This window comes from Astatotilapia calliptera, chromosome 6 (assembly GCF_900246225.1).
Source record: "Astatotilapia calliptera chromosome 6, fAstCal1.2, whole genome shotgun sequence".
Lineage (NCBI taxonomy): Eukaryota > Metazoa > Chordata > Actinopteri > Cichliformes > Cichlidae > Astatotilapia > Astatotilapia calliptera.
In genome coordinates, this window is record NC_039307.1 from 37,319,090 (window position 1) to 37,343,172 (window position 24,083).

At 40.2% G+C, this 24,083-nt stretch overlaps 2 protein-coding genes across 5 annotated transcripts; one reads left to right on the forward strand and one right to left on the reverse strand.

Annotated features, from left to right (window-relative positions):
• The first annotated feature begins 10,900 nt into the window (after nucleotides 1-10,900).
• LOC113024736 (uncharacterized) lies at nucleotides 10,901-14,511 on the forward strand. Of its 4 annotated transcripts, XM_026172034.1 has the most exons (11): nucleotides 10,901-11,099; nucleotides 11,511-11,582; nucleotides 11,691-11,779; nucleotides 11,892-11,994; nucleotides 12,254-12,356; nucleotides 12,436-12,488; nucleotides 12,600-12,678; nucleotides 12,900-13,097; nucleotides 13,146-13,414; nucleotides 13,624-13,817; nucleotides 13,926-14,511. In XM_026172034.1, exons 2-11 carry the CDS (start codon nucleotides 11,526-11,528, stop codon nucleotides 14,068-14,070), a joined length of 1,290 nt encoding a protein of 429 aa, XP_026027819.1. In that variant the 5' UTR covers nucleotides 10,901-11,099; nucleotides 11,511-11,525; the 3' UTR covers nucleotides 14,071-14,511. The 4 variants fall into 4 exon arrangements, with proteins under 4 accessions (XP_026027819.1, XP_026027818.1, XP_026027820.1 ...); XM_026172033.1 differs by having other exon boundaries at nucleotides 11,511-11,779; XM_026172035.1 differs by lacking the exons at nucleotides 11,691-11,779; nucleotides 11,892-11,994.
• Nucleotides 14,512-16,369: 1,858 nt separating this feature from the next.
• LOC113024544 (uncharacterized) lies at nucleotides 16,370-18,830 on the reverse strand. Its single transcript, XM_026171727.1, has 6 exons — nucleotides 18,769-18,830; nucleotides 18,404-18,500; nucleotides 17,920-18,030; nucleotides 17,305-17,471; nucleotides 16,656-16,972; nucleotides 16,370-16,380 (listed from the first exon to the last, which is right to left on the reverse strand). The coding sequence occupies exons 2-6, from the start codon at nucleotides 18,491-18,493 to the stop codon at nucleotides 16,370-16,372; spliced, it is 696 nt and encodes a 231-aa protein (XP_026027512.1). The 5' UTR covers nucleotides 18,494-18,500; nucleotides 18,769-18,830.
• Nucleotides 18,831-24,083: the final 5,253 nt, after the last annotated feature.

The following is a 24,083-nucleotide window of genomic DNA, read 5'->3' on the forward strand; positions in this document are numbered from 1 at the left end:
TAGCCAAGAACACAGAGTAATCTTAAAGCTGAGTGAATGCTGACCCCAGCCCAGCATCGTCATAAAGTGAGCTGTTATTTGTGGTGAAGTCAGCCACTGCTAAACTTCAACAGGTAAAAAAGGGATGAGAAGTCAGGCTGCAGCCTCCATTTCCACCTGTTCATGTTTCTATAGTAGAATCAACATGACCATCACTTTAAAGTTTGGTTTTCATCTTTGCTTCGTATTGTTGGCTTTGTGTTCATACCTAACTACTAATATATATATATATATATATATATAAATATATATATATATATATATATATATATATATATATATATATATATATATATATGTGTGTGTGTGTGTGTGTGTGTGTGTGTGTGTGTGTGTGTGTGTGTGTGTGTGTGTGTGTGTCCTCATTAGGATAGGGATTTGTGTTGGTGGGTGGGACTGTAGCCTGTAGGTTTATATTGTTAATTGGTAATTATGAGACAGTGAGTTTCAGATCATTTTATAGAGTAACATGATAGTAACTTAACGAGTAGTACAAAAACCGGTTCTTGATTCCCATCCCTATCGATAAGGGAATAGATTAAGAGATTGAATCAATAAGTGATCGATAATGGAAATGGAACAGCTAAATTACTCAAACTCATACTCCATTTCTCATACATACTCGGCACAGATGTTTCTGTATACTAATTGAATTGAGTGATCATGTGGCTCACATGAATAGTATTCATATTTAAAACAATTTTAAATGATGATAACAACAGGAGAAAGTGAATTAACATCTCCTTAAAGTTCAGTATGGTTTTTGCAAACAGTTTTAGTCATTCAGTGTTGTATTGAAGTGCACTAAAAGTGACCAAATTAAATTTTTGGGGTTGGCCTGGGTAAATGCCCTGGGACTGATCACTTGTTATATAATCTTTAATCCAAGAAAAAACAAAACTTTTTTCCACTTCCATTTCCACTTCACTGATTCAAAGATTTACAAGATGAATTCTCTGTAACAAGTTCATATTTCCCAGAGGAGCAATCTTTGGATTAATTCATTTTTGTCAGATAAACAGAGGAGTCACATTCTGTACAAAACCAACACCATCTGTTGTATGTCATTATTATTACTATAAAATGTGCTGTTGTTTTCTGATGTCCTTTATTGGTGATTGTAAGTTTGATTGGTTTAGTTAGTTAAAAGTGTTAGAGTTACTAAAAAATATTGGGAACAAAAGTCCTGCTCAGTGTAACTATATAATATCAAATATGCACAATTTTATTTATACAGTGCCAAATCACAGCAACAGTTGCCTCAAGGCGCTTTATATTGTAAGGTGGACCCTACAATAATACATACAGTGAAAAAACCCAACAATCATATGACCTCCATATGAGCAAGCCCTTTGGGACAGTGGGAAGAAAAACTCCCTTTTAACAGGAAGAAACCTCCGGCAGAACCAGGCTCAGGGAGGGGCGGGGCCATCTGCTGCGACTGGTTGGGGTGAGAGAAGGAACACAGGATAAAAGACATGGTGTGGAAGAGAGCAAGTATGATTCAATGCAGATAGGTCTATTAACACATAGGGGCTGTCCAAATTCATAGGCTGCATCCTCCTGACGCTGCACTTTTAGACCGATTACATCACAGCGACGTGACAAAGGCTGTCCAAATTCATAGACTCCTACAAATGCGTCCTCCTTTTCCTCAGATTTGAAGGATGGGTCGGGTGTAATCCTTCGTGGCCCACCATATCCCAGGATTCATAGCGCGGCCCAGCCAATTCCAGTTTCCAACAATGGTGACAGCTACTTAGTTTTAATATTATTCTTATTACTTTTTCTGGGTCACAAAATAAACTTTTAAGATATTTTCAGGTGAGAATGTAGCTGTGTAAACTTCAAATATCTGCTTGGTTTATCAAGACATCACATATTTGCAAAACAACTCCAACATTTTTGGAGACGTCTGTTACCCACCAGCTCGATAGCTAGCCGGGGCGATAACAGCGAACTCCTCACACATCGTTTTCAAACCTCCTGCGGTCTTTCGCTACTTAGGTTAAACTTAAAACTGTTATTGTTTTTAGTGTTTTATTTGTTCTTGAGTAAATCGGTTTGGCTGAGGATACAGCTGAACAAATGTCAAACGGAAAACTGATTAAACAGAAGTCTAAGATGATCGAGAATTTACGCCAGTGTCCTGTTATATTTTAGATAGCAAGGAGCAAACGGCTGAATTTATTAAACTCCACCGAGACAGCTGGTGACGCAAAACTGAAGGCTAGACCGTCCAATTTCACAGCCGCTCACGTCCGGCCTACCCAGCCTTCGGAGGACCTGGCCCACGTAGACCGCCTATGAATTTGGACACCCCTATAGTCAGGGATGGGTATCGAAAACCGGTTCTTGTTGAGAACCGGTTCCCACTGTTTCAATTCCTTGGAATCGTTTGCCACTTTTAAAAACGATTCCCTTATCGATTCCAGTCGCCCCGAATGACGTCATCACGTTGAGTAGCGTCTTTTACCCAGTAGGAAACACGACGCCTGAGCGGCACAAACGCTCAAAAGTTTGGTTACACTTTATGAGAAAGGATGACAACAGGGCAACGTTCAATACTTGCAAAGTAGAGATTTCATCAAAGGGAGGAAACACTACGAATATGCAAAAGCATTTGCTCAAAAAACACGCGATTGCTTTCAACGAATGTCGTGTTTTTGATCCGCTCCGGACTAGCGAAGCTCAACCCAGCAGCAGCGGTAGCGTTTCCACGTCCTCTCCCGTTAATACTGCAGGTAACTAATCAATTAGCATTGCATATTATGTTAGCGCGATCTACCTTATTACAAAACCTGCTATTACTGTGCGTTGCATTTAGATAACCATGATGAGAGAGACAGAGTCTGGCTGGCTCAGATGCTGGCAGTTCTCGCTGCAGTCTACCGGTAGCGTCTCCTTTCAGGCCAGGATAGACGAATGTCACCGAGCAGTGTCTAAGTTTGTGGTCAAAGGCTTGCACCCATTTGCCACAGCAGATGCCCCCGATTTCACTTTGGTAAGTGAATGTGTTTAATTGTAGGCAGGGACATTACTGGATATTCTTGTGTAATTGCTACAGAATAATTTATGTTAAACTTTGTTATTGCTACAGGAGAATATTTATTTTATTATTTTACATATACATTTTTTTTCCTGGGGACCCTGTGACACCCCATTGAAGAGCCGTAGGCTGTGGATCTCTTAAGATCTCACTGTTGGGTTTGTAAGGCCATGTTACTCCTAAATTTCTATCTTGTTCAAAGAGAAGATATAAAACACAGTTCTAAGCTAATCGACTTTAGTGTTCTCCTTTTTAAAAAAAAAGAATCGATAAGGAATCGAATCGTTAAACAGAATCGAAAATGGAATCGGAATCGTTAAAATCTTATCAATACCCATCCCTACCTATAGTGAGTGAAAAAGGTGACTGAAGAAGAAATACTCCCCCAGCAACCTACACCTATTGCATCATAACTAAGAGGGATTCAGGATTCTGTATGTAGTTTGTACTAAATACAGATGTAAAACAATACATATAAAATAATGGACTCCTCTTTGTATGCCTCACAGTCATTTGGTCGACTGCCTACCATTTTCAAATGAGAAAGTACTGGATAATGTTCAGACCTCGACACAAGCAAGTCATGTGACAAACTGGCTGCTGCAGGAGTTAGACTAGTTTTAGACTAGTTGAGACAAAATGCTGACAGACTGGATGTTAAATCATAAATGTCATGCCAAAAATAAAAAGTGAAACAAGGTTAGGCAGTAAACTTTTATTGGACTAACAAAACAAAACAAAACAAACATGCATGCATACACACAAACACATAAAACCCTTAGCACAAACAGTGAAGAGCAAACAAAAGCATCATGTCCTCGACAGAAGAGACTACAGCAAATACAGCCACTTCTCCTGCATCAATAATCCCCACTTAATAATCAGGAGATTAACTGATATCAGGTGTGCAGATGATGGTGGCTAGAAACAAATAAGGATGGTGGGTAGGGTGGGGCGAAAAAGCAGAGGGTCCCCTTAGCAAAGTGCAGCCCCTCCTTCATTCCCTGCAAACATAAAACTAATTACAATTGATTTATTATGGATCAGGTACCTTATCAGGTAAGAGAGGGAATTACCATTCTGAGCCAAAGGTTTGCAGCAGGTCACTGCTGAATGAGAAAATCAATCTAAGCTGAGTGTGTCACATCCCAAGGAGAACACAGCTAAAACACTTTCTTTTAAAAAGGCTGAAAATCATGTTTTTTTTATACATGACATTACTCAGTAAATATGAACGGATCACCAGATCTTGCCAGGGAGAATAGTGTACACTGTAAAGTGAAATTTTCTTTGGTGGCGATATGTTGTATTTTATAAAAGAGAAGAAACATTGCCTGATGCTTTCCTCTGAAGAAATATTTTCTTTGTTTCCACCTTGTTTTTCTGTGGCTAGTGTCAGGCCCTCTCCAGGTCTCCAACACTCTTTTTTTTCCACCCTGAGCAACTTTGAAAACTTCATCAATATGTTAATGACTTAATCTTTAAACACTTAAAGAAACCGTTAATAAACATTGATTTGAACACTTGCCACCATTAAGTCACATTAATCCAGTGCAAATAGCTGATACACAAACTGCAACACAGGGCAATTTGTGCAGGATTACTAAAAAGGAAAAATTATGTCAAAGACACTGATCATTCTTTCAGTAGCAGGAATGAAATGAGGCAGTTTGACTCTGTCAAAAGATGACTAAGTCTTCACTTTTTCTGATGATTTCAGCAAGTTTAAAAGGAAGATACTCTCTAAAAGAGAGTTATTGAAAAATCGAATCATTTTTTCAAGAGTGTCATCCTCAACAAGACCACCTACAGTCACAATATTAACAGGTCTGGATTTGGCTTTTAAAGCTGCAATGAATAAAACAGATGTTTAGCACTATGTTTAGCACACCTCCATTGTCAAGTTTGCTGACGACACTGCTGTTGTGGGCCTGATCTCCGACAACATCGAGACGGCCTACCTGGAGGAGATTAGGAACCTGGAGACCTGGTGCCAGGAGAATAACCTCCTCCTAAACGTCAGCAAGACTAAGGAGCTGATCGTGGACTTCACTACAAAGCAGGCGAGGAATTACGAACCCCTCATCATCAGTGGCACGCCAGTGGAGAGAGTGGACAGTTTCCGATACCTGGGTGTCCACATCACTCAGGACCTGTCATGGTCCTGCCACATCAACACCCTGGTTAAGAAAGCCCGTCAGCGTCTCTTCTTCCTCAGAAGACTTAGAGACTTCCATCTGCCTCTGAAGGTGCTCAAGAACTTCTACTCCTGCACCATCGAGAGCGTCCTGACGGCAAACATCTGCACCTGGTTTGGGAACAGCACCAAGCAGGACAGACGAGATCTGCAAAGGGTGGTGCGCTCGGCAGAACGCATCATTCAATCAGAGCTCCCTGACCTGCTGTCCATCTACACCAAGCGGTGCAAGTCCAAAGCTAGGAAGATTATGATGGACCTCTCCCATCCCAACAATGGACTCTTCTCACTGTTGAGGTCTGGGAAGCGCTTCCGCTCCCTTAAGGCCAAAACAGAGAGAATGAGGAGGAGCTTCTTCCCCCAGGGTATTCGGGCCCTGAACCAGGTGTAGGACTGGACTCTCCCAAACACGTCACTATAAGACTGGACTCTCACACACGTCACCACACGCACCACCACACATTTCCTATAATCCTATAATTCCTATAATTTATAATCCTTATCTTTATAATCTCTTCTGCTATTTGCACATTCTTTACTGTAAATTCCTAAGTTAATTTGTAAATTTTTGTAGTAAATTGTAAATATTGTAAAACTTTTCTTCTGTCATTTAATGGTCGGGCAGTGTACAGCTACAAGCATTTCACCCCCATGTCATACTGTGTATGGTTATGTGTGTGTGACAAATAAAATTTGAATTTGAATTTGAATTTGACACATAGGGAACACATAGGGAAAGATATTCACTAAGCACACTATCAGTTGTTAGCATCTTGATGGTCGCGATGAGAGAGCATCTTCACTAACTCATCCTGGATATTGGTTCTGACACTCACCAGCCCTCCCAGCCACCCTTCGTCTGTTTAGTGTACAGTCTCAGACTGCTGGATGTGGTGTGACGCCCTCCATGTATGGTAAGGAGCTTTCTTGTCTTGATGCCAGTGGCGTCTGTCTCCTCCTTTAACCAGCTTATTATCCCAGCAGGGTATCTGATGACAGGCAGGGGATAGGTGCTGAATTCCTAGATCCTGTTCTTCCCATTCAGCTGACTCCTCAGGACTTACTCTCTACAGGGATTTGATGGTTGCAGTTTTCCTAGTGGCCTCTTCATGGTTCTCATTTGTTACGACCCGTCTAGGGCCAGGCCATAACATGAGCGAGGCACTCGCTTCCCCCCCAAAACCCAAGCAGTCACACGCAACAAATCCGTTAGATGTGAAGTGATTTATTTACAAGGTGAATAAAGAGAACCAAAACGGGAGTGTCAACACTTCAGGGTGAGCCAAGGCCAAAACAATAAACAAAACAAACCTACACAAATCCCGCACCCCTGACCTCACCAAAATAAAGTCAAAATAAAGACAGAGTCTGACCTCCTTAACCAACTCAAAAACAGGAGAAAACGGGTGATCAAAATAAACGGCAGCTCACCCCTACCCACTCCACTTCCACAATTTTCGCACTATACTGCAGCCAGCGGCTACCACAGGACTACTGCTGGGTGATGAGGAGAAATGCGAGGACCTCTCCCGCTGTAGCGCTCCAGCCTCCTTTTATTGGGCGGGTCCTCCAGCTGGATCCAATCACGCCGGGGCAGTAAGTCCACGCACCAATCGGAACAGGGACCTGGCACAGCTAAATTAACATAGACAAAAACACAGCACTTGCACAAACAAACACACGGACATACAAGTTCGTAACACATTTCAATCCTGTACTTAATGGTGACTTGTGCTGTTGGTTTGACGTTGGTCACTAGTGTTGTTTTCTATTTCCACTGCATTCCTGATTCAAGATTCAAGATCCTTTTATTTATCACGTACATAGTTATACAAGTATAACATGCAGTGAAATGTGACCTGACACGCTCCTCGACTGTGCAAAATAGAGAGAGAAAAAACCCCATTATACAGTAAGTAAGTAGATATATACAAAGAGGACATTATGTGCAATAAGTGAGTGGATTATATACACTAAGTTAAATAGAATAAAACAACCTGGAAATTCACAGTTCAAAAATCTGGGAATGTACATTGCGTGAGTGGGGTGTTAAAGTGACTTAAAGTGCCCCAATGAAGTCAGAAGGATCAGGCATGATTGGGAGTATGTGAGTCCTGACTCAGTTTGTTATGGTTGAGTGTGCGTGTGTGTGTGTGTGTGTGTGTGTGTGGGGGGGGGGGGGGGGGGGGGGGGGGTTCTGATGTAACACACGGCTGGCCTGAGGGTAGAAGCTCCTCTTGAGGGTCTCTGTTCTTGCCCGGATGGTGCAGAACCTTCTGCCTGATTGCAGAAGTTGGAACAGTTTATTGCTGGGGTGGAACAGGTTCTTCAGTATCTGAGTGGCTCTGGTCCAGTATCTTTTGGTGTAAATGTCCTGTAGGGAGGGAGGAGCAGTCCTGCAGCAGCGTTCTGCTGTATGGATCACTCTCTGAAGAGTTTTTTTGTACTTGACACAGCTGTTCCCATACCAGGACTTTCTGTGTGAGGATGCTCTCCACAGCAACTATATAGAAAGTCCTGAGGATCCCCGGAGAGGCCCTGAACTTCCTCAGTTGTCGTAAGTGGTGCAGGCTCTGAATAGCCTTTTTGAACTGGATCTGAATGTGAGCAGACCATGTCAGATCTGAGGAGATGTGGACACCAAGGTATTTGAAGGACTGCACCCTCTCCACTGGAGCTCTGCTGATGATAATGGGCTTGTAGTTCCTGTGCTGACTCCTTGTGAAGTCCACCACCAGCTCCTTGGTCTTGCCGACGTTCAGCTGGAGGTGGTTATCCTGGCACCACATTGCCAGATGAAGGCTCTTGGGGTCCTATTGGGTTTGTACAGTTCTAGGCATTCCAGGATCCATGTGTGAGGCACTGTGAGTCATAGGCTTTGTTGTAGTTAATCCAGGTAGTGCAGGTTGGTTAGTCTGGTCTTACAGTCTTGAGGGATGGATCAAGACTGGAGATAATAAAGAATAGTCGTGGTGGACAAGCAGAGGAAGATGTAGCTATACATCCTTCCTTCATCACAAGGAAGGAAAATGAGAAACTTGAGAAATACCAAGGGCTGAAAGCTTGAGAAGATGTGGAGGGTGAAGGCAACAGTGCTCCCCCACCCAGGTAATCGAAGCACTGCCCCAAGTGCTTCGATTACTTGGGTGAGTAGCTCCAGCTACTCCCAGGATTAACATCAAGATCGCTGTCCAGAAGAGCGCCGTCCTGCAGCAACAGTGCTAACCACTGTGCCACCATGCTGAGTTCAGTTCTCTTCAGTTTAATTGGATTTATATTGTAAGGTAAAGACTCTAGAATTCATCAAACGCTTGTGGGAAAAAGTTCTTTAATTGTAACTTTATGGAGTTTTCCTTGTGACTTTTTAAAATATGTGTGTTTCAAACATTTGTACCTCTTTTCTGTTCTGTGGCTTCTCCCACTCAGTAACCTGACCAAGAGGACTCAAGCTTGAAGGGTAAAGACTGTCCACAGTGGGGAAAACAAGTGTGTGACTGGGACTTCTTTCAGTTTTGTGTAGCTCATATTTTCTACAGCTGACCAGTTTCATGTAAGATTTACAGAAATTATAGGACGATCTGATTTCCTCGTGTCAGCATTGTTCCCACATCATCATAATTAATGTTGTTCCAGGTTCAACATTGCAAGTGACCAATCACCTTCTTGTGACGTCATTCCTTTGCGACTTCGAAATACCCGCCTTCGATTATTTCGAAATACAAGTGAAGAAGCGAAAAACCGCCGCCTGTCCGCCGAATTTGAAGTCAATTTAGGATACTTTCCTTTAATAAACGGTAAGCATTATACATATGTTCCTCACTTGGCTTGCTGTTTGTTTGCTAGCGATAGGCTACTTGACGACAGCATTAGCTAACCAGTGTTCTCTAGACCAGCGTTCCCCAACTTTTTGGGTGTTTCGTGGCCTGGGGGTTGGGTCAGGCAAAATTGCAGTAGCTTCCCTGATCATTTTACAAACATAAGTGAAGAGAATCTGGACTAAAAGGCCTAGACTTATGGTTGTGTGCTGAATCTATGAATCAAACTATCACCTGGAAACATAATTAACTGGTCCATAGCTGTGAAACTGGACATGAGTTCTTGATTCTATGGAGATTAACAGTAATCCAGAAATTTACAAATTTGTCCTGGTACATCGCGTAAATGTTGTCCCAGGGACATCGCGTAAATGTTGTCCCTGGGACATTGTGTAGATGTTGTCCCTGGGACATCGTGTAGATGTTGTCCCTGGGACATCGTGTAAATGTTGTCCCTGGGACATCGCGTAAATGTTGTCCCTGGGACATCGTGTAGATGTTGTCCCTGGGACATCGTGTAAATGTTGTCCCTGGGACATCGTGTAGATGTTGTCCCTGGGACATCGTGTAATTGTTGTCCCTGGGACATCGTGTAAATGTTGTCCCTGGGACATCGTGTAGATGTTGTCCCTGGGACATTGTGTAAATGTTGTCCCTGGGACATCGTGTAAATGTTGTCCCTGGGACATCGTGTAGATGTTGTCCCTGGGACATCGTGTAGATGTTGTCCCTGGGACATCGTGTAAATGTTGTCCCAGGGACATCGTGTAGATGTTGTCCCTGGGACATCGTGTAAATGTTGTCCCTGGGACATCGTGTAGATGTTGTCCCAGGGACATCGTGTAGATGTTGTCCCTGGGACATCGTGTAAATGTTGTCCCTGGGACATCGTGTAGATGTTGTCCCTGGGACATCGTGTAAATGTTGTCCCAGGGACATCGCGTAGATGTTGTCCCTGGGACATCGTGTAGATGTTGTCCCTGGGACATCGTGTAAATGTTGTCCCTGGGACATCGTGTAGATGTTGTCCCTGGGACATCGTGTAGATGTTGTCCCTGGGACATCGTGTAAATGTTGTCCCAGGGACATCGTGTAGATGTTGTCCCTGGGACATCGTGTGATAGCTTGTAAATAATGGAATGAAAATTATTGATTGTTATTAACTTGTGAAAAAGAAGTGTAACAAATCCACATGTTATGTTCTTACACCCTTACAGAAACTGTGACTCCTTCACAATGTCAGGTAAATGTCAACTCATGTTGAATAATCAACCAATCAAGCCTTTTATTATCACATGCAATGTTACACGTACAACTGCAATGAAAATTTCACCCCCTTCTGACCATACATATATTGCTTAAACATCACATTGGGAAGACAGGTCGGAAACAGTTAGGAAGGTCAGAAAACAATTTAATTAATAGATGAGGAGGAGAAAAAAGAACTACAACCAGACAAAGCTCCTAGAAGACTGAAATGGATGATGGTTGCAGCATGCAAAAAGAAAATGATATCTGTTGACTACAGCATATGCTTTCTCACAGATTACCTTGTGGGAGTTGCTGGACCAAACTCTATTGGTATTTCAAGTTTGAAATCCCTGTTTGACCAGACTAACATTTCAGATGAGGTACCTCTTGACATAAAAATCCTTTTATGTTGTCATAAAACTAATGTTAAATTCTGCTTTAAATACACTTTATTGTACAATTTACTTAATGAATCGTATTCCTTAGTTCTGTTTTTATTTATATGTATTTATTTATTTGTTTTATAAGGTAATAGATGGCCTAATCTAATTTGCAGTGTGAGGTATGTTGAAAAGCTTGTTTGATCATAATGACATAGCATGTTTACGTTTTTTGTAATGTATTTGAAAACATAGGTGTATTTATGTTATTTTTATAGAATTTCCCTCACATTTATCCAATACCAAGCCAAATCACTGGAAAATTTTTGGATGGGTCCACAAGAGCACAAAGTGCATACTTTTTGAAGGTATGACTTGGACTGTGGTAACTATGTTCTTATCACAAAGGGTTTATAAGTTGCCACTATAAACAAACAGCATTTTCCAAAATTGAAGCCTTGTCAGAAGAACCTGAAAAATACCTTTCTGAAACCTTTTCTGTGTAAAGACTTGTTCAAAAGCAATGCACACAGATTAAAACATTTCTGTCTTGGCCAACTGATAAAGAACACCAAAAATTGAGTGGTGCGTGTTGAGTCTGTGGTCTTGATTTGTTTTGTACACACTATAGAAATTAATTAATGTAAACCAAAAATGACACTTTCTATATGTTTGTGTATCTGCAGAATTAATTACAAGTCTCACCTGACAAGCTTTTGCAGTTTTGCAGTGTCATTTTTGACAGAAAAACATACTTGTCACATTATTTTTATTTCCAGAAAAACATCTTTCAGATGTATGAGAAATTGATTGGAGCCTGTCTGGAAAACGGCAGCCACTGGACCTTGTTTGTAAGTTGCACAGATTTTGCACTCTCTCTAGTGCATGATACTTTTCAGTGTCCCTCATTAGGAAAGCTCAAGGCCCAAGCCTACCATATCCATCTTTTTACAAAACAGTTTTGTGACATACCCAAGAGGACCATAGTCTATATGAATTCATTTGGCGAGTCGGAGGTCAGAAAAAGTGCGGTGTTGAAAAACTGGAGGTAATTAATTAACATATTTAACATAACATATTTAATTTAATTGAAATCATTACTGAACGTGGTTATTGATTTCTCTATATGCTTTTTATTTGTAATAACTGCGATCTCTCAGCTCATTTGCTTCAGCAAGAGGCTGCGCTGGAGAGTGGACCTTGTCACATGTGAGCCACCCACATCAACAGGATGGGAACTCATGTGGAGTGCATGTCATAATGGTACTGAAAACTATAGCTTTAACCTATATAAGTAATGTTTACATTTTTGCCTATTCAGTTTTTAAAGCCTTAGAGGCAGGATGGTAAAATCTCAATTTTTTTTGTAGATTGAACCATTTCAGCAGTAATGCTTTGCTTTGGTTGCTCTGTTTTTTTTTTTTTCTCGGGGGGGTGGGGGGGTTAAAAACAAACAAACGTTTCTTTGTTAATCTAATTCTTTTTGTTCTTTTTTTTTTTTTTCTTCTTCGTCAATTATTAGTTTGCCCAATCTCTCATTGACGGTAAAACACAAGTGGAGGAGTACAACACTGAAATCACAAAGCTCAGGTCCCGACTTTGCCGCTACTTATTTTCCTCAATAGGTAAAGATAAAATTAGCTGCCTTCTTTTTCTCTAACATTGGAAAATGTAACTTGTACTTAAACAAATTATATTTTGCAGATCGAACTAGGAAGTGCAGTCAGTGCTGGTGTGTGATTGCAGCCAAAGACCGGGTACACTATGACATGTCCTTAGCCATATAGATTGTTTATTTAATGGACTTTGTTCATTAGTTTTTTGTTTGTTTATTTCTTCTTCTTCTTTTTTTTTTTTTTAATTCACAGGTGCAGTGCCAGAAATGTGGTGCATACAAACACATGCGTTGTTCAAAGTCTGTTTGTGGCATCTGTATCTTCTGTGAGAGTAAGTCACAATATAACTAAACAATGTCCAAAAATGTTTAAAGTGAAATTTTTTTTCGTAATTTTGCCTTTGCACACCAGGACTGTGTAATTAAAGTGGACGTTTCAAGATCCAGTTTTTACACAAAACTATTTTAGACATAACTGCGTCGTATTGTGGGGATTTCTCTTCACAATAAAATTGATATAGTGCTGTTTATATCATTCTTCTTTATGTAACAGCACAGTGCAGCACAGCAGAGGGAAAGGAGTTGTGCAGCATAGTGGGTGCAGGAGGAGCAATAGAAGTAGCCAGTGAAGAATGTCATCAGGGAAAGCATCAGGCAGCGAATGACAAAGGAAAAGTTCCTAAGGGAGAGAACATCTGCAGCAAATCGACAAGTAACAGTGAGATAGGAAGACTGACAGTCAGAGATGAAGGTACACAGACTGAAAGAGATGAAGGTACACAGACTGAAAGAGATGAAGGTACACAGACTGAAGACAACGAAAAAGAAGCAGAAGTATACGGCACAAGTCTGAGTACAGATAATGCTGCTGCTGATGATGTTGACAGGATCGATGCAGATACAGAATTCCAAACTGATTCAGAAGGAACTAGTACAGTTTACAGAGTGCATGGTCGCTTATCTGTACCAAGCTCAAAAAAGAAAACCTACACAATAACAGAAGACGAGATCAAGCACAGAATCAACGCAGAGAACATGTCAGTTCATGTTTTCAGAGGTTTGATTGGGGTAGGTATACATTTCGTGATTTTGATGTCACCTGAAATAAATCCGGGTTACTCGTATCAATGAAGTGACAATGTGGCTGGAAATTGTGCATTTGCTGCAACATATACACAATTACACCATGTAAACAAAAGCATTTAACTTTGTTTGTGCGTGTGTGTGTGTGTGTGTCTCTCTCTGCTCTTTTGGTGTTTGCACTTTTTCTTTTTTAGGGCCGTAAAGCCAAACTGCCCGCAATGATTCTTGACAGGCCTAAGAAGGCCAAAACTAAAGTAACAGTGTTTAGTGTTCTGAGTGAAGAGGAGGCTGGGGAGCTAGCCCTCGGGTTTGCCGGAAGATTGGCCTGCGATGTCACAACAGACATGGTCTGTAAAGGCATCGACCATTCAAGTGCTGATATGACAAAGTAAGTTAGTAAAACAATATGAAAGTTGTATCTTTTTTGGTATTATTTGTCATTTCCCCGTATTTGGGTTATTGGTGTAACATTGTTAATCTTACTTTCTAATAACAGACAGACTCTTCTCAAAATCCAACACAACCTTAAACATGAGCTGACTGATTCCTCAACCTTCAGTTTGCTGACACACACCTTTGGCCCCGCTGCACTGGATTCTGTCATTTCATTCCTGTGTGAAAAACTTGATCTTGTCTCTTAAATAATGAAACCTTTTGTGACTTTTGTTTGTTCTGTAAATCAGAATCTTGAAAATTGTTCATTGTTGTTCTAAGTTTGTGTTAACTATTTGGCAAAAATGATTGGTTCCTAATCCAAACAGCATAATGACTGTTCTAACACATATCTTAAAAATGCTACAAAGAAAGAAAATTATCACATATGTTTCAATATGAATGTAATTGTGTCACACTCGGTTTGTAGTAGCTTTCCTGTTTTATTTTGAGTTTTGGTATGTTTACACTGTTATTTTTATTTCCCGTGTGTTCGTCTTCCCTTATTAGTTTTACTGTATTTAATTAGTCTGATTTAATAACTTATAATTATTTACTTTCCAGTGTGTATATATGCTCCTCGTTTGGATTATTGTTTGTTTGAGTTCTGCCTGTCTTTTCTATTAAAGATTTGGACTTTTGGACTATTAGTGGACCTCGTAGGTTTTTATTCTGTTCAATTGGTAATTGACTGGGTTTAATTTAGTGGCCTGGAAAACAGGCCGGAGGGGTCTGGTCATTTTAACCCCCTAAGACCCGAAATCTTCCATGGCATGCATTTTTAATTTCTCTTTGATATTTGGGCCGATTGGAACCCGATGAATGTAAAAAGAAAGAATTACCAGGTTTTGTTTTTTTTACCTAATTTTTGTTTCTGAGAAAAATGAGAGCCACATATGAGGACATTAATTTGAAATTTCGATAGAACAGTTGCAGTATAATGTCCTCATAACTGTATATCAGGCACTTGTTGATCAAGATTTAGTATTTTGGTCTAAATAACCCAAAATGTGATGTCCACATGTGTGGACGCCAGGCTGGAGTAAAGTGTTAGAGCTATTTATACCTATGTAAACTTTTATACACTGGTTTTTACCTGTCTTGTTTCAGAAAGGTTTAAAAGGGTAATGTCCACAGTTTATTTGTTTATTTATTTGTTTGAATTCAACATATTTTATTAAAGTAATTGAGCTTGAACACAGAAAAAACTGAATCAAATAATCATAAAATCAAATCACTTGCACTATACTGAAGTCTAATCTACTCTGAGCTAATGCCGGTTTCCAACACTAATGATCGGGTGAAGGAGAGATATGAGGGTGTGCACGGCCACTGGTGCTCTTATCCCTGTTCTTTGTGATACAATCCAACAGGAAAGCAGTCAAACCCTTGGACATTAGCCAAGTTAACGTTCACAAATATATACACACAGAGGAACTCTGAGCCCCAATGTCAGCATTAGCACAAACATGCCACTTCATACCAAATCTCAGTGTGAGGTCAGGTGTTAGTCTCATTCCATTATTCTGGCTATATTTTCTTACTCATCATTACTATTAAACTTATACTTAAGACTAACTATTAACAAAATCACACCCCAATAACTCTGTTATTACACTTTGTATTTAATCATAAAAAGGCTGGATGTTGAAACCTTTTACTTCTATTTTGTATGAGCCGGGGATTCTCAACAACTGATACTCTATGTCCAAAAAGTGACAGGTATCGTTTTATGGAGCAAAAAACTTAAGAGCGCATATTTTATAAATAATACCAACAATTACAAATGCAGACCTTTAATAGTAATAAGTAATCCTTTATTTATAATGCATAGCAATATAAAAATAGTAACATATGAAAATATTACAATGGGCACAGATGAATTTGTATCAAAAACAGCAACCAAGCCAAAGTAATGAATAACACACATAAATAACAACTGCTTGAGAGACCAAACAATTTCTTTTCATCTGTTCCTTGGCAGAAAGTTAAGACAGCTATTCAGCTTTAGGTTTCAATAAACAGAAGTAATGGATGCAGTCCCTTTGAAATGTCACACAAAAGTCTACTTGTGCATATACTTAGCTTTAACTCTTCTCTTTTTTGTTTTGTATTCCAAAAGGTTTTCATTTTCTCCAGAGGATGTCTCTCTTTCAGTGGTTATCGACTGTTCACATTCATTTTCAGACTGTTGGAATGTCGATGCTGGCCGAACGTTTCTTGCTAGAATACAATGGCCTAATTTTGCGTGCATTATCTGTCATCTTTATTTCGTACTGGCATATACTTTTGCCTACTTGTTTTGTTTTTAAGACATTTGTATGCAGTTCATCTATCATTGCAGTAATACCCTCTGGAATGAATGCCCACTGTTTAACTGTGTCTAAAACAGCATTTAGTTTTCCAACTGCATCTTCTGTGCATTTTTTGTCTGTGCTTTCAACTACAGGAGTGTCATTCAAAGTTGATAGAGGACTTTTCAGAGAGTTTTTCATTTGTTTAAAATGGCTACAAGCCACCTTCAGGCAAGCACATGTGTTATAGTGAGAGAACGTACAACAAGTGCACTGAAGTGTTTCAGCCGATGCAAAAAAACACAGATTTCCAAACAAACTTGGCATTTTTATCACTTTCAAGTCCTCACAGTGTACAAAGTAATGCCTTTCTTTCACTGCAATTCTTGCCAAGGTAGAAATGTCTGTTTCCATGTTTGGATAGATGTCATTGTCAGCCTCTGCTAATTTTGCAAGTAACACTAGATGCTTGCAAAGAAGTCCTCGTAAGCCATATGTACAGTTGCAGTAGGACTCAACAGGGCAGACATCATACACCATGTCTTCTCTTAACTCAGATGGGACTTGATATGCATTAACTCCATGGCTGTTCTGGACTGTAATTTTAAGAGCCCAACCACTTTCCATCAGTCTTGAAGCAGAGTCTGAAACTTGAGACAAGGTGTCAGCAAACCTGTTTTTCATGCGGCCCACATCTTGCAGGGTTTTTATGACTGAGAAGTAGTCGTCGGCCTTCCCTAGGAGCACTTCAATCAGATCATCCAGACGCCTATTCTTGTAGCCAGATAAAAACTGGTATTTCAGGCGGTGGAAAAATCTGAAAAACAGTTATTTGAAATGATTAGTAACTGTAATTGAAGGAATTTAAAGTTTTAATCAAGACTGTATTATTTTTTAAAAAATTGGAATACCTATTGCACACGTCTTTTATAAAGGAATGCTCTGTGCCGGTTTAGCTGATTTAGGCAAATCCACCTACTCTGTTTTTTGTTGTGATAACATAAAAAACGCTGCTAGAATTTAAAGGATTTGCCTAAAACCTGTTCTGGCAATGACATGACGAACCTACTCAGTTTAGCCTCTTGGATTAAAGCATAATATCTTTTTTTCAGCAATACAATCGAATGAGGTCAAAATAATAAATCATACCTTTCAATCACATTGTTTGTTTCAGAACGAGCGTGACTGAACCGACGGCCGTAGTCACACCACATGTGGCCAATGCCTTCCCAGTGCTTCAGAAAATACTGGCACACCAAAGGGTATTGCTTAAATGTCTGGCAGAACTCTGCTGATGTGGCTTTAAAGTCGTCCTCCTAAGAGAATTGGATGCAACAGAATATATTTCAATCCATTTAACAGACCTATTGAAATCTTTAATATTATGTATTGAAGCCCTTTTCCTTTTATTGAATAACATTAAGAATTTTAAGTTATTAATAATATGTCGTGTTTTTGTATTAAGAAGCAATTATTTCTTCCCTTACAATGGCTAAGAAGGAACACTAAACCTATAAGCATATTTGGTTTCAGCATCTGTCTGTGAAAGAATCCCACTCACAAGTTCTACTGCACAGTGGGTGACACAATGATGTTCTGCACAGCTTAAGTGCTTGTTTTGATAAGCAAGATAAGAAGCCAGTTTTAGAAATTGTTTCAAAAATCTATTTTGTATCTCTCTGTAACTTTTTTTAGCAACTGAAAGTTATTATGCTCTTAGTGTAATCAAGAAATCAAAATGTGAAATAGACAAATTACACTTACAGATGTGCAAGCTTTCAGCTTACAAAAGAAAGAAATGATTTCATTTCTCTTTTGGGTGTTAGAAAGCCCATGGACCCCGGACTCTGATTTTGAAAGCCATCGATTAACAGCCTGTGAATGTAAGAGGAAAAAAGTTAATCTGGAGAGAGAGACAGAGGAGCAGCTGTACAAAAAGCATAAAAGAAATCTGACGTCCAAAAATAACTTTGTCACTCACTGGACAAGAGGACCTGTGCATTACAGAAATCAACCAGGCAAACATATTTTTAAATGTCAAAAAGAGCTTTGGGAAGCAGCCACCAGAAGATGAGTGCACTGTGGTCTTAAATGGATGGACATAGTCACTCAACATTTTATCCCTTTATATTCATTAACCTGAGTAGGTGAATATCACAATGAGGCAAATCATAACAACAGGACCCTGTTGTAAAAATGTGTTTCAGGTGCATCTTAGACAACATGAAAAGAAAACAATGTGGTTTACCTGGAAGACATGGTACCAGCATAGAAGGATAGCTGACTCTGGAAAAACCTTCTGCAAAGCATTTATTTCCGCAAAGTCTTTGTCAACCATAAATGCTCTACAGAAAAAAAGAAAACACTAAATGAGATTAAACAGTATGAAAATGTTTTTGCTATCTCAAAGCACCACTTCAATGCCAAATTAAACATTTCAACTCACAAGTAGATATATAAAATACTGCATACAGCCTATAGGAATAACTTTAACAACTGGAAAGGAACGTTTTTTGCAGCCCATGCTGCAGCTATAGCATTAGATTCTGGCATGTTATAACTTTTTTGAAAAGGAATTATTTCAAAATTAATAGCTGTCAATGTATTATTTACCTCGGGGAAGTTGGGAAATGCTCACAAACTATTCCAAGAACAGTTTCCAGGGTTTTCTGACTTTCGTTGCCACACTCTTGGTGGCGCTGTCACTTGGTGTTCGCTCGCTCTGTGGTAGAGTATCACTTCCTGTTCCTGCTCAAACACAGTGGTGTTTCTGAGTAGCTTATTTGCTTAGCGATTTAATTAACAACTTTTAAATACATTCTTCTTTCATAGTATAATCTTCACGTGCTTCATCCGAAGCACACTTTCTGTGTACTCACTACCTAATTTATAGCCAAAGTATTCACTCACTGTCTCTGTACTGTCTCGCTAGCCTAGCTTAGCTCGTAGCCGACTCATTAGCACCATGGCTACTTCACCTGTCCCTCCTGCACTTTCTTGCTCATTGTGTCAGATGTTTAGTTACTCCTCGGCCTCCTTTAGCAGTAATGATATCTGTAACAAATGTAGCATATTTGCAGCGCTGGAGGCCAGGATTACTGAATTGGAGACTCGGCTTCGCACCCTTCATTCACCCGCAGCTAGCCAGGCCCCTGTAGCTGGTGCAGCCGAAAATAGCGTAGGCCCCGCTAGCTGTTCCCCGGCAGGTCCCAAGCAGCTGGGGAAAGAGGGCGGCTGGGTCATGGTGAGGAGGAAGCATAGTCCTAAACAGAAGCCCCAGGTACACCACCAACCCGTTCATGTGTCTAACCGTTTTTCCCCACTCGGCGACACACCCGCCGGGGGTCAAACTCTGGTAATTGGCGATTCTGTTCTCAGACATGTGAAGCTAGAGACACCGGCAACCATAGTCAATTGTCTTCCAGGGGCCAGAGCAGGCGACATTGAAGGAAATTTAAAACTGCTGGCTAAGGGTAAACGTAAATTCAGTAAGATCATAATTCACGTCGGCAGTAATGACACCCGGTTACGCCAATCGGAGGTCACTAAAATCAATATTGAATCGGTGTGCAACTTTGCCAAAACAATGTCGGACTCTGTAGTTTTCTCTGGTCCCCTCCCCAATCAGACCAGGAGTGACATGTTTAGCCGCATGTTCTCCTTAAATTGCTGGCTGTCTGAGTGGTGTCCCAGAAACGATGTGGGCTTCATAGATAATTGGCAAACCTTCTGGAGGAAACCTGGTCTTGTTAGGAGAGACGGCATCCATCCCACTTTGGATGGAGCAGCTCTCATTTCTAGAAATATGGACAAATTTATTAAACCCCCCAAAATATGACTATCCAGAGTTGGGACCAGGAAGCAGAGTTGCAGTCTTACACGCTTCTCTGCAGCTTCTCTCCTCCTGCTACCCCCCCAAAAACCCATCTCCATAGAGACTGTGTCAGCTTCCAAAAAGACAAAAAACAAACTAAAAACCAGCAACAAACAACTTAAACATAAACAATTACAAAGAAAGAACAATACAGTATCCACATCTGAACCAAAGAGTAAAACAGTGAAATGTGGATTATTAAATATTAGGTCTCTCTCCTCCAAGTCTCTGTTAATACATGACTTAATAATTGATCAACAAATCGATTTACTCTGCCTTACAGAAACCTGGTTGCAGCAGGATGATTATGTTAGTTTAAATGAATCAACACCCCCGAGTCATTCTAACTACCAGAAATCTCGAAGCACAGGCCGAGGGGGCGGTGTGGCAGCAATTTTTCACACCAGCCTATTAATCAACCAAAGACCCAGACAGACTTTTAATTCATTTGAAAGCCTGATGCTTAGCCTCGTCCACCCCAGCTGTGAAACTCAGAAACCAGTCTTACTTGTTATCATCTATCGTCCACCTGGGCCTTACACAGAGTTTCTGTCTGATTTCTCAGACTTTATATCTAATTTAGTTCTGAGCTCAGATAAAATAATTATTGTGGGTGATTTTAACATCCATGTAGATGCTAAAAATGACAGCCTCAACATGGCATTTAATCTGTTATTAGACTCAATTGGTTTCTCTCAAAATGTAAAAGAACCCACCCACCACTTTAATCACACTCTAGATCTTGTTTTAACATATGGCATCGAACCTGAACATTTAACAGTGTTTCCTGAAAACCCTCTCCTGTCTGATCATTTCCTGATAACATTTACTTTTACAATAATTGATTACACAGCGGTGAAGAGTAGACTTTATCAAAGTAGATGTCTTTCTGAAAGCACTGTAACTAAGTTTAAGAATATAATCCACCCACTGTTATCATCTCCAATGCCCTGTACCAACACAGAGCAAAGCAGCTATCTGAACGCTACCCCAACAGAGGTCGATTATCTTGTTAATAATTTCACCTCCTCACTACGTACGACTCTGGATACTGTAGCTCCTGTGAAAACTAAGGCCTCAAATCAGAAGTACCTGACTCCGTGGTATAATTCTGAAACACGTACCCTAAAGCAGATGACTCGTAATCTGGAGAGGAAATGGCGTGTCACAAATCTAGAGGATCATCATTTAGCCTGGAGAAATAGTTTGCTGCTTTATAAGAAAGCCCTCCGCAAAGCCAGAACATCTTACTATTCATCACTGATTGAAGAAAATAAGAACAACCCTAGGTTTCTCTTCAGCACTGTAGCCAGGCTGACAAAAAGTCAGAGCTCTTTTGAGCCAACCATCCCTTTAACGTTAACTAGTAATGACTTCATGAACTTCTTCACAAATAAAATTTTTATCATTAGAGAAAAAATTACCAATAATCATCCCACAGATGTAATATTATCTACAGTTACTCTTAGTACCATTGATATTAAGTTAGACTCTTTTTCTCCAATTGATCTTTCTGAGTTAACTTCAATAATTACTTCCTCCAAACCATCAACGTGTCTTTTAGACTCCATTCCTACAAAACTGCTCAAAGAAGTCCTGCCATTAATTAATTCTTCGATCTTAAATATGATCAACCTATCTCTAATAATCGGCTATGTACCATAGGCCTTCAAGCTGGCTGTAGTTAAACCTTTACTCAAAAAGCCATCTCTAGACCCAGCAGTCTCAGCTAATTATAGGCCAATCTCCAACCTTCCTTTCATATCAAAAATCCTTGAAAGAGTAGTTGTCAAACAGCTAACAGATCATCTGCAGAGGAATGGTTTATTTGAAGAGTTTCAGTCAGGTTTCAGAGCTCATCACAGCACAGAAACAGCTTTAGTGAAGGTTACAAATGATCTTCTTATGGCCTCTGACAGTGGACTCATCTCTGTGCTTGTCCTGCTAGACCTCAGTGCAGCGTTCGATACTGTTGATCATAATATCCTATTAGAGCGATTAGAACATGCTGTAGGTATTACAAGTACTGCGCTGCAGTGGTTTGTATCATATCTATCTAATAGACTCCAATTCGTGCATGTAAATGGAGAGTCCTCTTCACACACTGAGGTTAATTATGGAGTTCCACAGGGTTCAGTGCTAGGACCAATTCTGTTTACATTATACATGCTTCCCTTAGGCAGTATCATTAGAAGACATAGCATACATTTTCACTGCTATGCAGATGACACCCAGCTCTATCTGTCCATGAAGCCAGATAACACACACCAATTAGTTAAACTGCAGGAATGTCTTAAAGACATAAAGACCTGGATGGCCGCTAACTTTCTGCTTCTTAATTCAGATAAAACTGAGGTTATTGTACTCGGCCCTGAAAATCTTAGAAATATGGTGTCTAACCAGATTCTTACTCTGGATGGCATTACCTTGGCCTCCAGTAACGCGGTGAGGAACCTTGGAGTCATTTTTGACCAGGATATGTCCTTCAGTGCACATATTAAACAAATATGTAAGACTGCTTTCTTCCATTTGCGCAACATCTCTAAAATTAGAAATATCCTGTCTCAGAGTGACGCTGAAAAACTAGTTCATGCATTTATTACTTCCAGGCTGGACGACTGTAATTCATTATTATCAGGATGTCCAAAAAACTCACTGAAAAGCCTTCAGCTAATCCAAAATGCTGCAGCAAGAGTCCTGACAGGGACTAGAAAGAGAGAGCAGATTTCTCCTGTTTTGGCTTCCCTTCATTGGCTTCCTGTTAAATCCAGAATTGAATTCAAAATCCTGCTCCTCACATACAAGGTCTTAAATAATCAGGCTCCATCTTATCTTAATGACCTTGTAGTACCATATCACCCTATTAGAGCGCTCCGCTCTCGCTCTGCAGGCCTACTTGTTGTTCCTAGAGTATTTAAAAGTAGAATGGGAGGCAGAGCCTTCAGTTTTCAGGCCCCTCTTCTGTGGAACCAGCTTCCAGTTTGGATTCGGGAGACAGACACTATCTCTACTTTTAAGATTAGGCTTAAAACTTTCCTTTTTTCTAAAGCATATAGTTAGGGCTGGACCAGGTGACCCTGAATCCTCCCTTTGTTATGCTGCAATAGATGTAGGCTGCCGGGGGATTCCCATGATGCATTGAGTTTTTCCTTTCCAGTCACCTTTCTCACTCACTATGTATTAATAGACCTCTCTGCATTGAATCATATCTGTTATTAACCTCTGTCTCTCTTCCACAGCATGTCTTTATCCTGTCTTCCTTCTCTCACCCCAACCGGTCGCAGCAGATGGCCGCCCCTCCCTGAGCCTGGTTCTGCCGGAGGTTTCTTCCTGTTAAAAGGGAGTTTTTCCTTCCCACTGTCGCCAAAGTGCTTGCTCATAGGGGGTCATATGATTGTTGGGTTTTTCTCTGTATCTATGAAGCGCCTTGAGGCGACTTTTGTTGTGATTTGGCGCTATATAAATAAAATTGAATTGAATTGAATTGAATTGACAATAGCATAGGCCACAGGGACTCCATGCCCATGATCATCTCTTACAACAAGTGTGAATAAGGGAAATGAATACTGGTTAACGCAGTGCGTGGTGTCAACAAATACTAACTGTTTTGCATAGTTCTCCATGTTTGATTTCATTACAGGTGTCTGCAAAACAATCATTAGTTCTTGGTCAGATGTGTATGGTTGATAGAAGAGAACATGTTCTTGATGTTTTCCATTAAGTAAGGTATGTACACATTGACTGTCTCCACAGTTAAAGTGCTTCTTCCTCATCATGCAGGTTCTAACACTGTCAATGTCACGTGGTGTGACAAAATGCTCTCTGTTGTGAAGATCTCTGTGTCCATGTTCTTTGGCCCATTTATGACATTCGGTTAGTATGATGGCTGGCTTAGTTCCAAGGGAAAGCAGTTCCTCAATCTTCCTCCTCAAATCACTGGAAATATTGTTGAAATGTGCGTCTTTTGGGTCCGAAGGATCATGCCCATCATGCTTATCATATGTACGCTGCACGATGACTGTGTGGTCTTTCCAACATTTGAGTACTTTAAATG